General features: G+C 40.0%; 1 protein-coding gene across 1 annotated transcript in view; it reads right to left on the bottom strand.

The window, feature by feature from the left end:
* The window catches only part of LOC105826280 (EF-hand calcium-binding domain-containing protein 6-like), a gene marked incomplete at its 3' end in the record, with an annotated part of 192321 nt that overhangs the window by 56309 nt on the left and 122895 nt on the right, over positions 1-13117 (bottom strand). The window contains exons 11-14 of the mRNA XM_012664235.1: positions 12452-12511; positions 12180-12340; positions 10537-10707; positions 8748-8916 (exon numbers count right to left, since the gene is read on the bottom strand). Coding sequence (XP_012519689.1) covers positions 8748-8916; positions 10537-10707; positions 12180-12340; positions 12452-12511 — 561 coding nt within the window. The remainder of the gene's footprint in view (positions 1-8747; positions 8917-10536; positions 10708-12179; positions 12341-12451; positions 12512-13117) is intronic.

Here is a 13117-nt window from a genome sequence, read left to right as displayed (position 1 = left end):
GCCAAGATTAGAGTGTTGCAGCTACAAGCCGAGGATGCCCAAGAGTGCCAGCAGCCACCAGAAGCTGGAAGAGGCGAGGAAGCCTCCTCCCCTAGGGCGTCAGAGGAGCATGGCTCTGCTGACACCTTCATCTCAAACCCCTGGCTTCCAAAACTATGACAGAATATATTCTGTTGTTTTGCTCAAAACAACAGGATGGCTTCCCCAGACTGTGGTAATTTGTTACAACAGCCCTAGGAAACTAATACGTGCATATCAGCTCACTGAATCCTTACAACAATCCAATGATGTAGCCATGACTATAATCTCCAATGTAGGGATACGGAAGCCTCAACGCAGAGAGGTTTTCCCAAGGGCACATAGTTATTAAGAAGCAGAGCTGGGATTTGAACCCTAGCAGATTGGCTTCGAGTCCATTTTTTTTAATTATTATTTTTTTTATTTCAAAATATTACAGGCATACAAACATTTTGTTTACATAAATTGCTTTTGTACCATTTGAGTGAAAGTTATAAATGTGCCCATCCCCCCGATAGTGTGCATTGTACCCATTAAGTGTGAATTTACCCATCTCCACCTCCCCCTCCAACCTGCTTGATTTCCAATGAATGTTATTTCCATATGTGCACATAAGTGCTGATCGATTAGTTCCAATATAATGGTGAGTACATGTGGTGTTTGTTTTTCCATTCTTGTGATACTTCACTTAGAAGAATGGTCTCCAGTTCTATCCAGGTTAATATAAGAGATTTTAGTTCAACATTTTTTTAATGGCTGAGAACTCCATGGTATACATATACCACATTTTATTAATCCACTCATGTATTCATGGGCACTTGGGTTGTTTCCACATCTCTGTAATTGTAAATTATGGTGCTATAAACATTTGACTGCAGCTGTCTTTTTTATTGAATGTCTTTTTTTCCTTTGGGTAGATACCCAGTAGTGGGATTGCTAGATTAAAAGGTAGTTCTACTTTTAATTCTTTGAGATATCTCCATACTAGCATACTTTCCATAGAGGTTGCACTAGTTTACAGTCTCACCAGTAGTGTATGAGTGCTCCTATCTCTCCACATCCACACCAACATTTGTTGTTTTGGGACTTTTTGATAAAGGCCATTCTTGCTGGAGTTAAGTGATATCTTGCTGTGGTTTTGATTTCCATTTCCCTTATGATTAGAGATGTTGAGCATTTTTTCATATGTTTGTGGGCCATTAGTCTATGTTCTTTTGAAAAGTTTCTGTTCATGTCTTTTGCCCACTTTTTAATGAGGTTGTTTGATTTTTTTTCTCGCTGATTTGCTTGAGTTCTTTATACAGATTCTATAAATATATAGATTCCATACATCAAAACATCTATTAGAGAGCTGCTGAGGCAACCAGGACCCAAAGGGACAAAAATCTGAGAGAAGAGGGAAACTTGAGGAAAATGAGCCATTTGCCCATTCTGGGAGCAGGGCAAGGGGCTTAGGACTGGGGCAGATGGCCCAAGCAGAAGGCCACTACCAGCAGACAGAGGGACAAGTAAATCTTGTGATGAGCTTATGAGACTGAAGAGACCAAAATGGGAGACTTGGGCAGGGCACAGTGGCTCACGCTTGTAATCCCAGCACTTTGGGAGGCCAAGGCAGGAGGATCACTTGGGGCTAGGAGTTCAAGACCAGCCTGAGCAACATAGCCAGATCTTGTTTCTACAAAAAATTTAAAAATCAGCTGGGCATGGTGGTGTGCATCTATTTTCCCAGCTACTTAGGAGGCTGAGGTGGGAGAATTGCTTGAGCCAAGAGTTCAAGATGACTGTGAGCTCTGATTATGCCACTGAACTCCAGCCTGGGCAACAGAGCAAGACCCTGTTTCTAAAGTAAAAATAAAGAGAAAGAGTAAGAGACCTGAATGGCTGGATTCTTGGTGAGGAGAAGTGAGAAGCAAAAATGGGCCCAATACTTGACCAGTTTCTCCTCAAGATATTTGCTGAATGCATAAGCTATGTGGGGCATAAGACTAAGAATTAAGGCAGAAAACCTCTGAAAAGTAGAAGAGATTTTTTGGTCACCTTGTGGTCCTGAGGCAACAAGAATTAGAATTCAGGATCTCTCAGGGGACAGGGGCTCAGGGAATAACACAAGCTCTGAGTTAGAAACTTTGCCCTAGGAACAGGAATAGTAAAAAAAAAAAAAAAAAAAAAAAGAAAGAAAGAAAGCAAACAGAGCTTTGCCAAAATTGCAATCCAGCCTCAAATCCACTCAGTTCCTAACTGGACTAAGGTTATCAGTCCCTACTCTGTTTGTCTAGTAAAGCAAAGGGTGGCCCATCATCTAGAGCCTCTCAATTTTCTTAATAAACAATATCCAGCATTCAATAAAAATCTACCTGGCATGCCAAGAGATGGACTATGTGACCCAAAATCAAGAAAAAAACCAAAAACAGAAAATAAAAACAGATCCACAGGTGAACCAGATACTGGAAGTAACAGAAAAAGATTTTTAAATAGCTATAAATATGCTTAAGAAAATGTAAGAATATATTGAAACAAAAGAAAAAAACACAGATATGGAATATGTAAAAATAATCTAACAAACATCCCACAACTGAAAACTACAATGCTAAAATTAAGAACTGTATGAATAAAATTAACCACAGAATAAAAAAAACAGAACACAGGATTAATGAAGTGGAAGATAGATCAGTGGAAAGTACTGGGACTGAAGCACCGAGGGAAACGGGATGGGGATACATCCAAGAGCGAGAGAGACAGGTGGGACACTGTGCAAAGGGCTCATGTACACAGCTGGAGTCTGAGAAGGGCAGAGAGAATGAGGAGTAAGTAAAAGGAAGGAGATGATGGCTGAGAATCTTCCACAACTTATTAAATGCATCAACCTACAGATTCAAAAAGAACGGAGAACTCCAGCAGGATTCATACAAAGAAAACCATGTGAGGCAAATCATAGTAAAACTGCTGACATCCACAGACAAAGAGAAAAATCCTAAAAGCTGCTAGAGAAAAAGGACACATTAACCCTCAAAAAGGCAACGATAAGACTGATAGGTGATTTATCAACAAAACTGGTGGAAGGCATAAGACAATGGAATGTCTTTAAAATAACAGAAGAAAATCATTGCCAACCCAGAATGTTTTTCCAGCTAATACATTTTTTAAAAGTAAGGGTGTGCTGTTGCTTTCAGCGCTGACATGTAAAGAGCCTGGAAGTCATCGCTACCATCCTTACAAGAAAAAAGCCAAAAAACTGAAAATTAATGATTTTTCTTAGAGCCATCAGAGAAATACATGATCTGGAGAGACCACTGAACACAGAGAATCACAGCCAGGATCAGCTTACCTGGCGCAGAAGCCACTGCAGCCATAAACTGGTAGGAACAGTAAGAGGTAATTTTGACAAATTGCGGGAGGCTGAGTGTGGCTTAGCTTGAGAGTGCGAGGGTCCTGGAGGCCCTGTCTCTGGGGCAGGAGGGCACGTTTCCTCGACTTTTAACACCAGGAGCCCCAATGGCTTCTCAAGGTATCCAAGGAAGTATCCAAGTATCTGAGAAAAATCCCCTTGGGTGTCAGGTAAATTAAACCTAATGTAAGTACAAGTAAGTAAATAGAAGTAAAGAAATAATAAAGAAAAGAGCAGAAATCAGTGAAATAGAATATGGACAAACAATAGTGGAAATCAATAAAACCACAGCTTGTTTTATATAAAGATCAATGAAAGTGACAAATCTCTAGCTAGACTATTCAAGAAACAAAGAGAAAAGATAAAAAATTACCAACATCAGGAGTGAAAAAGGAAAAATCATTAAGGATCATACAGATATGTAAAGGATAATGAAGCATGAGCCCATACCAGTATCAATAATTGGCCAAATACATTAATAAATGGAGAAGAGACAATCGTCCATGAAGAATTCCAAATAATGCATGGAGTTGCTCTGTCTTTAAAGAGGTGAAGCATTACAACTCCCCACTCCTTACACGTGGGCTGTGCATAGTGATTTTTCTTCCAAAGAGTGCAGTATGGAAAGAGAGAGAAAGGAAAAAAAAGAGTAACTTAACAGTGGAGAAGCCTGACAAATTACACCTCAGCCAGGTGGCCAGGCTCAACATCGGTAGTGACAGGTCATATTAATAGTAGGTACCCTTGAATCGAAGGGCACTTTACCTCTGTGGTCTTCCTGCCAAAAACACACTCCCCAGTCTTCATGAGAAAAATATTAGACAAATCCCAATCTAGGGACATTCTATAAAATATCTGACCTGTCATCCTCAAAACCATCAAGGTCACCAAAAACAAGGAAAGTCTAGGAAACTGTCACAGCCTAGAGAAGCCTAAGGAGATGTGGTGACTAAAATAATGTGAGTTCCTGGATGCAATCCTGGACAGAAAAAGGAAGTAGGCAAAAAACTAAGGAAATCTGAAGAAACTTGGAGAATTAGTCACCAGTATATTTGCATTAAAAGAAGTACAAAAGGGGGGTTTTTAGGTAAAATTAAAAAACAAGTCCAGCTGTAAACACAAAATGTAAGATAGAAAGGACAGCAAGAATAAATATATAGATTCATATGACAGATAATTTACTATACAAAATAACAAATAATGCCTGTGGGATTTAAAATGTATGTAAAGTTAAAATGCATGACAACAACACAAAAGTGAAGAGGGGATAGATTAAATTAAACTATTAAAAACTCTAGCATCATTAGGGAATGGTAAACATAATAATTTATATTTGACTACAATAACAAAGAATGCATGTTGCAATCTCTAGTGTAGCCTCTATAAAACTGATACAAGAATATACTAACTCATAACCTAGAAGTAGTTGAATAGTCTAAAAGAAGGCAAGAAAAAACAGAAAAAGAAACATGAGACAGTTGGGTCAAATAGAAAAAACACTAAGATGCAGACACACAGCCAACTATCTCAGTAATTAAATAAATATAGAATGGGCTAAATGCTTTAAGTAGAAGACCAAGATTGTCAGACTTTTAAACAATCAGCTGACTACTGCCCTCAAGAAACTTGCTTTAAATAAGTAGCCAGATATTTTAACAGTAAAAGGATATAAAAGGATATACCACACTAACACTAATCAAAAGAAAGCTGAAGTAACTGTATTATTATTATTATCACACAAAACAGGCTTGAGGGCCAGGGGCATTACTCTGCATGAAGAGAGTTATGTCATAATGATAAAGGAGACAATTCACAGGAAGTTTCAACAATCCCAAATCTATTGTACCAAATGATTTAGTTTCAAAGTAAATAATGCAGCAATCAGCAAAATAAAAAAGGATCTCACTAGATAAACCCACAATCAGGTGGGAGTCTCAACAGCTAGTAGAAAGAGCAGGCAAAAGATTGGTAAGGATGTATAAGTTCTGATAACACAGTTAATAAGCTGGCATGTAGTCACGTACCACATGATGACATTTCAATCAATGATGGACTAAATATACCATGGTGGTCCCAGAAAATTAGCATGTAGTATTTATACTGCTCCTTTTCTATGTTTAGATATGTTTAGATACACAAATACACTGTGTTAACAATTCAGTACACTAACATACTGTATAGGGCAAGAACATTGTATAGCCATGACCAAAATAATAGGAAGAAGTTAAGTGGCATTATTATTAAAATTATGTCCTTCTCACAAAACTCTGAGGCCGGATACAACCTCAAAATATGATGCCATCAATTACCCAACAAGCCTGCAGTATAACCAACAAGCCTGAATTACACTCAGCTAGGCTGCAGTACACCCAGCAAGACCATATTACACCAAGCAAGGCCACAGTACACCCAGCAAGCCTATATTACACCCAATAAGCCTGCACCAGTGAACGCCGTATCATACCCAGCAAGCCCACATTATACTCAACAAGCTTGTATTATATCCAGTTAGCTCATATTAGACCCCAAAAGCCTGCAGTACACCCAGCAAGGCCTTATTATACCCAGAAGGCTGCATTACCCCCACTAGCCTGTATTATACCCAGCAAGCCTGTATCACACCTAACAAGGCCCAAATTACACCCAGAGAGGTCTGAGGCTGATACAGACAGGTATGAATTCCAACCCAAGTTCCAGGCTCAGCCTGGTGGCTCACACCTATAATCCCAGCACTTTGGGAGGCTGAGGTGGGAGGATCACTTGAGGCCAGGAGTTCAAGACCAGCCTGAGCAACACAGAGAGACCCCGTCTCTACAAAAAATACAAAAATTAGCCAGGCATGGTGGCACACACCTGTAGTCCCAGCTACTTGGGAGGTGGGAGGCTGAGGCAGGTGGATCACTTCAGCCCAGGAGTTTGAGGTCTCAGTGAACAATGATGACACCACTGCGCTCTATCCTGGGCAGCAGCACAAGACCCTGTCTCAAAAAGACAAAACAAAACAAAAAACACATCCAAGTTCCTGAACGGCTTAACAGCTGAACAACACTGAGCCACTGTCTTAACTACTAAGCTTTGGTCTCCTCCTTTGTGAAATGGGTATAATGTAATCTATACCTCACGGGGTTCCTGTGAGGATTAGAAATGACACATGCAAAGCAACTTCTGCAGTGCCTGGATATCGGAAGAACTCAATGCATGGTAGCTGTATCGTTATGGTCACCACCACTGTCATTGTCTAGTGGTGGTAACCCTTATCATCATCATTATTGCTCTTACGGCCATTATAGAATTATAATACTATCATCAATTGTACTCGAAGATCTCTAGAGAAGTCCATTCCAAAGGTTTCCTTGCCGCTGAAATCCCACATTCCCAACCCTTATCCTCTGGATCCCCTGCATTACGTCTGATCTCAATCCTTCCTTCCCACAGCACAAGCCCATGAGTGAGATGCAGAGCCATTGGCAGGTTCTGAGCAGGAGGGGTCCCATTAAGGGGCCACCCTGGCTGCTCTGTAGAGCATTAACGGTAGCACGGCAAGGGTGGGGCAGGGAGGCATGAAAAGGCTGCTGTGATAATCGAGTGGGAGACATGGGGGAAGCAGGAGAGGGGTCTGTTCTGGAACAATCTGGAAGGGAGCCAACAGGCTTTGTTGATGGATTAGATGTAGGGGTAAGAGGAGGCCCTGAGCAACTGGAACACAAGTTGTTGCCTCTGAGAATGGAAAGAACGCTGTCAGAGCAGCCTTGGTAAGAACACGGGTATCTCTCCAGGTGTGCCGATGTGGCAGAGAGGAGGCAGGACCCGTGAGACCGAGGCTCAGCAGGGCGGTATGGGGCGTGAAGTCGGGAGTCACTGGCTCATCAACAGTAAGGATGTGAGACAGGAGAACCAGCAGCTGAGCTGATGACCTAAAGGTGTTCTCAGGTGAGCAGAGGACAGGCCAGGAAAGAAGCTGCCCTCAAAGTCAGAAGCCATGGGTCTTTGTCCCAGTTTTGCCACCCTCTCCTGCCTCTTCTCTAAGATAGTCACTTTCTACTCTGAAAAACCAGAGGCAGACTAAGAATTGCTAGTGTCCTGTGCCTCTAAGCATCGATGCTGAACACTGGGCTAGTTCAAGATTATTAGGCATTAGGGGCAAGGACACTGGTGCCAGGTTACTTGGGGTGAAGTAAAACCTAGGACAGAGGGCCCTGCAGGGGCGGGGAGGGAGGGTGGAGGGAATAGATGGTGCTTATTCACCTTCCAGCCCTGGCTCCCACGCCACCACTCACTCCATTGAAGTCTCATCAAAGTCATCAATGACTGATTATCAACCACGTGGTCCCCAAAACCAGAAATCTGGGAACCCTTCCTCTGCCTTACTCCTCTATTTCTTATCCCCCATCCTCATTTCCTATCCCTGACCTCTTATTTCTTAGTCTTTCTTCAACCCATTCTCCTCACCATTCCCTTATGCTCACAGAACACCAGACCCTTGAGATCTTTGTTTTGTCCTGTTTGGGGAGGGGAGAGGGTCTGGGCCATTTGAATAGTTACCCAACCCCATCTCCCTCCCCCCGCCCATCCTCCAGGATGCTGCAGTCCTGAGGCTTAGGAATGAGAGCATAAAGAGCCTATTACAGTGCCTGGCATAGGGGCCAGCACTAGATCAATAGTGGCTACTAATGTAATTACTCTCTTCTTGGAAATATATTTCATTGCTTCTAAATTTGTCCACATGGACACTGTTACATATTAACCGAAATGCTTTCCTTAAAAATAGCTGAAGATGATTAGCTAGAGGGATCATAATAGGAATTTTAAGCAATCATTTAAATTAATTCCTGAGAAGTCTACGCAGAACCCTCCAAGCTGAGCCCTTTCTGGCAGAAACTCACTAGTTCCCATAAGCACATGCAAATCAGCACTGAGTTTCCCATATCTCACTGCCAGATTTCTTTCTTCTTTTTTTTTTTTTTATACTTTCCAGAGGAACAAACCACAGCTCTGTTATCACAGCATCACAAGAACTCTTCGCTGGCAGGCAGGGGTCCTGGGCAGCTTCGTATTCCCACCTCCACAGCGCCAGGATTAGGAGATCGCCAAACAATGCATCAATGAATGCTTTGTTTTAACAGTTTAAATATCAAAAACTGGTCACATCCGTATTGAAATTATTCTCTGAAGATATTTGCCAAAGACAATTTTTGACCAAAAGAATTCTTTTAAATTGTTCAAAGATGCCTAGAAATGGATCTGCTTTGTCCTGGGATAAATCATTATCCTTTAAAGTATGTTAGTATAATAAAACCGAACTTCTTCAGAAAAGAAAGAAACACACAGAAACCCATTCTCCTACCTTCTTAAATTCAAGCACGTTGATTTTTCCATTAGGTTCTTTGCCAAAGTCAAGAAATCGTTTTCTGAATGCTGGGTCCTGCTGCCGTATATAGTTTTTGAGTTTTTTGATAACTTCTTCTTTGGTCATATTCTTGGTCAGGGTGGTTTTATCTTCAGTGGGCTTGGTTCTAAAATCAAAAGCAGGCATTTAGACCCAGCGTCAACTGACACAACCAGAGCACCCAATTTCGATGTAACCCACGACAATAAGGTTCACACTGCCTGTTTCACAAGAGAGGAAACAGATGCTTGGAAAGGTGGAGTGACTCGGAGACTTCTTACACTCCCCTGGCTTGTAGGACCAGGGCCAGCACTGCAGGTCAGCAGCACTGTGTCCCAGCGAAACTCTTCCCATGGCACCTCTACTATGGTGGCAAGCCCAGGTGGGGCGCTTGAGAAGATACTATCGTCCTTGTGCTGAGATTTTCACTGTGCTTTGAGCTGACTGAAGGTGGTGGGAGGCTGGCCACACATGGTTGAAAAAGGATACTTTTGTGAAGTGGGAAAATTTAAAGTCAGAGCCCATTAGAAAGCTTTAAATTAAAGAAATTGGCCATTTTGTGGTAACTAGATCAAGGGAGTCATCAAACATGTGCGGAAAGGAAGAGAAGTCCACAGTTATTACAGGGTGATTTATGAAATCAACTTGATTTATGAAATATAAATTGTATGTGCTATAAATGTGAGTATGGTTATAGGGGTATGTGTGGGTGTTTGGGGATAATTATTTCCTCAGCTCTCTAGAAGTCTCTTGGGTCTCTTTTTTTTTTGGGTGGGGGGAGAAAAGCAGCCACCAAATAGTCATGGAGAATGGACGTCTATTCCTTCTCTGCTGCTTCTCTCAATTTTTAAGAGCTCTCCAGGAAAGCCTAGATTTTATGAAATGCTTAATCACCATTGCTTCTTTCACCAGTTTTAGGAAGCAGACATATCTTATCACAGAATATTTAACCTTTCTCTTAAAATACCCTCTTTCTGCCCATTTATAAAGCGGCTACTACTGAAAAGCACAGATATTCAAATTCATTAGCATATCATTAAAATATTCCCATTGCTCTCTATACTTGAGAACTTTTTAAAAGTGTTACGACAAAGTGAAGTCTGCTGAATAGTCCTACATTTTACCTTTCATTATGGATTTATTATAAGCTATGAGCAAGCAAATTAAAATAATATCTTTTCATTAGACTAAAGCTATATTTTTAAATGAAGAAGAGATAGAATATTCATCGTTCCAATTTTTTATAGATTTACTAAGTACGTTTTATTGTTACAATTCAATTTGGCAATCATTTTAATAATTCTATCATTCATATTAGAAAACGTTAACTGGTTTAATGGGTTTGTGTTACAATAAATATTAAATTGTGGCAAGGAATGTAAGTTTCTGGAAAAGAATAAATGTGAATGCAGGTATGTAAGAGTCGAGTTGCAGACCAGTGTCTCTGAGAGTTGAGAGTCCTGGATTCTTGACCCAGGCTGGCCACTAAGTTTGTGATACAAGTCCCCAGACCTCTGAGACATCAGTGCTTTCATTTCTAAAATTAACAAGTAGATTTATTCCTAAGATCTCCGTTTGCTCTAAAATTCTCTGACTCTGATCACTGTATGTATGGTGTGCCATCTTTCTTATTTAAATAATAAGATATTAAAATACTCATTTAGTCAACAAATATTAAAATATTCATTTAGTCAACCTATTCCATGACAGACAGTGCGGTATGTGCTTTCATTTTGCTTTATTTTACCTCTCAGAAAGATCTGGCTGCTGCTGCTTTGCTTTTTGAAAACGTTCACTTAGCTGATCCTTTGGAGCAAGAATTGGAGAGACGACAGGTGGGCCATTAATGCCTATGCTTGCCAAAAGTTTCTTGTAAAGGATTCTTCCTGAAGCATTATCCTGAAACTTACTGCAGAGTCTGAGTTTTAAAAATAATCAGAACATACCCATTAGAATGACTAAAATTAGAAAGACTAACACTATCGAGTGCTAGTGAAGATGCAGGAAGGTAACTACAGCTCTCATCCGCTGCTGGTGGGATGGAAGATGCGCAACTACTTTGGGAGACAGTTTGACAACTGAATTACGATTACCACAGGAGCCAGCTGTTCTACTCCTGGGCATTTACCTGAGAGAAATAAAAATGTATGTCTACACAAAGAGTTATACAATATAGACAGATTTATTTGTAATAGCCAAAAACTGGAAAAAAACCACATATCTATTAATATCAATAGATGAATGGATACACAAACTATGGTAAAACTATACAATGGAATACTACACAGCAGTGAAAAGGAACGAACTGCTGACATGCGTAACAATATGAATGAATCTCAAAATCATTATGCTTAATGAATAAAGCCAGACAAAAAAGAGAACATATTGTGTGCTTCCATTTATATAAAGTCCTAGAAAAGGCAATGTAATCTACAGCAAAAGAGAGCAGGTCAGTGGTTACGTGGGGATGGGAGGAGGGAGCTAAGAGTTGCAAAAGGGCACGAGGAAGCTTTTTGGAGTGATGAAATGTATGATATCCACTTGTGATGGTCCTATAGACACATGACAAATTTCTTCACATTGTATCATTTAAATATGTGCGGCTTTATTGTATGTAAAGTATACCACAATAAAGATAGAATAAATGTAAAAAAGAATTTTTTAAATTAGAAGTGTTGGTATAGAATTATATAAGAACTTATATTGGAATTTTAGCATATGCAAATACTTTAGAGGTGAGCAGGTAGCACCAATCAGCTGTGGCCCGATTGTCGAATTTCTTGGCCCAGAAATGAAGTGTCTCGAACTACGCTCTGTCTTAACCATGACTGGTCTACCCCTATGTAATAGTTTCGTTATGTAAAATCAACAGTACTTAGTTGATTATATATAATTAAATTGTTCAATTATCAATATTTTATGTGTTAAACCACAAAAAACTCTTGATAATAATGCTCTGACCATCAGAACTCAACATATTTAACTGTAGCAACTAAAACAAAAGAGCTTTCTAAATTCAGCAAGAGTTGAGATGAAATCTTTGCATTTTGAACAATATTTTACAAGATAGTACTTAAAAATAAAAATAAAGTTATTTGCTTGCAAAATAAGAAAACAGAAAAGAGCACAGAGTCCTGGAACCCAGGCTTCCCTTCCCACCGTGTGACTTGGAGTGGGTACTCAACTTCTCCAGGTCTCGGTTTCTTTATCCGTCGAAAGGAATAATATTAGCTACCTCACATGTCCAGCACTTAGTAAGGATTCAATAAACAGCTGCTATTTTCAATATTATCTATTAATATTGCAAAAGTACATAGAAAAAGGTTTAGAATTATGAAACAGACTTGATGATAAATATGACATAAATTAATTTTGTTATCAAAAACTTACTTTACTAAATGTTCATTCATTAAAAGTGGGCAGAATATGTTCATGATTCTCTTGAAATTATTTCGACCAATAAGCCCTGTGTCTCCAAGGTCATATGACTGCAGCATGTTATAAAAAGCTTGTAGACTCCTAGTAATTGCATCATGAACAACTTCTTCTACCTAACATAAAAAACAAACATATTTACTAAGCTGTTCATTTGTAACCTGGTGTGATCTCACCCTCGGACCACAAAGGAAAGCGTCCGCAAAGAGAAAGCAAGTGTTACTTACTGAATCCCAGGCCAGGTGGAGAGGTGTCTTAGTGTCTGTACAGGGGGATATCTTCCTCGTCTAATTGGGAAAGAGAAAGTAGACAAATAAAAATCACAAAAGGCAATAGGAGCTTTGGAGGCTTGAGTACCTGCCTCCAACTCCCTGCCCCCATCTCACATTGGTTACTGGGGCAATGAATTTATCTCTTTAAGTGTTGCTCCATTTTATTTTTTTTCATGTTTTTTTTATTTCAGGGTATTATGAGGGTATAAACATTATGGTTACATTTTATGTCTTTGCCTCCCCCAAGCAAGGGTTAGAGGCATGCCCTTCCCTCTACAATGCTCCCCATATCCTTTAGTTGTGGGTTTACCCCCCATCCCCCTAATCCCTGGAGAGTATTACTGCCATGTGAGCACCCTAGTGTTCATCAGTTAGTACCAATTTGATGGCGAGTACAAGTGGAGCCCATTCTTCTGATCTTGTGATACCTCACTTTGGATAATGGGCTTAAGTTCGATCCAGGAAATATAAGAGGTGCTAGATCACTGTCGTTTCTTACGATTGAGTAATATTCCATTGTATACATATACCAAATTTTAATAATCCACTCATGAATTGACGGGCGCTTGGGTTGTTTCCACATCTTTGCAATAGTGAATTGTGCTGCCATAAACAATCGGG

Source organism: Propithecus coquereli, unplaced genomic scaffold (genome assembly GCF_000956105.1).
Source record: "Propithecus coquereli isolate 6110/MARCELLA unplaced genomic scaffold, Pcoq_1.0 Scaffold876, whole genome shotgun sequence".
In the NCBI taxonomy this organism is placed as follows: domain Eukaryota; kingdom Metazoa; phylum Chordata; class Mammalia; order Primates; family Indriidae; genus Propithecus; species Propithecus coquereli.
This window is presented reverse-complemented; position numbering and strand designations above follow the sequence as displayed.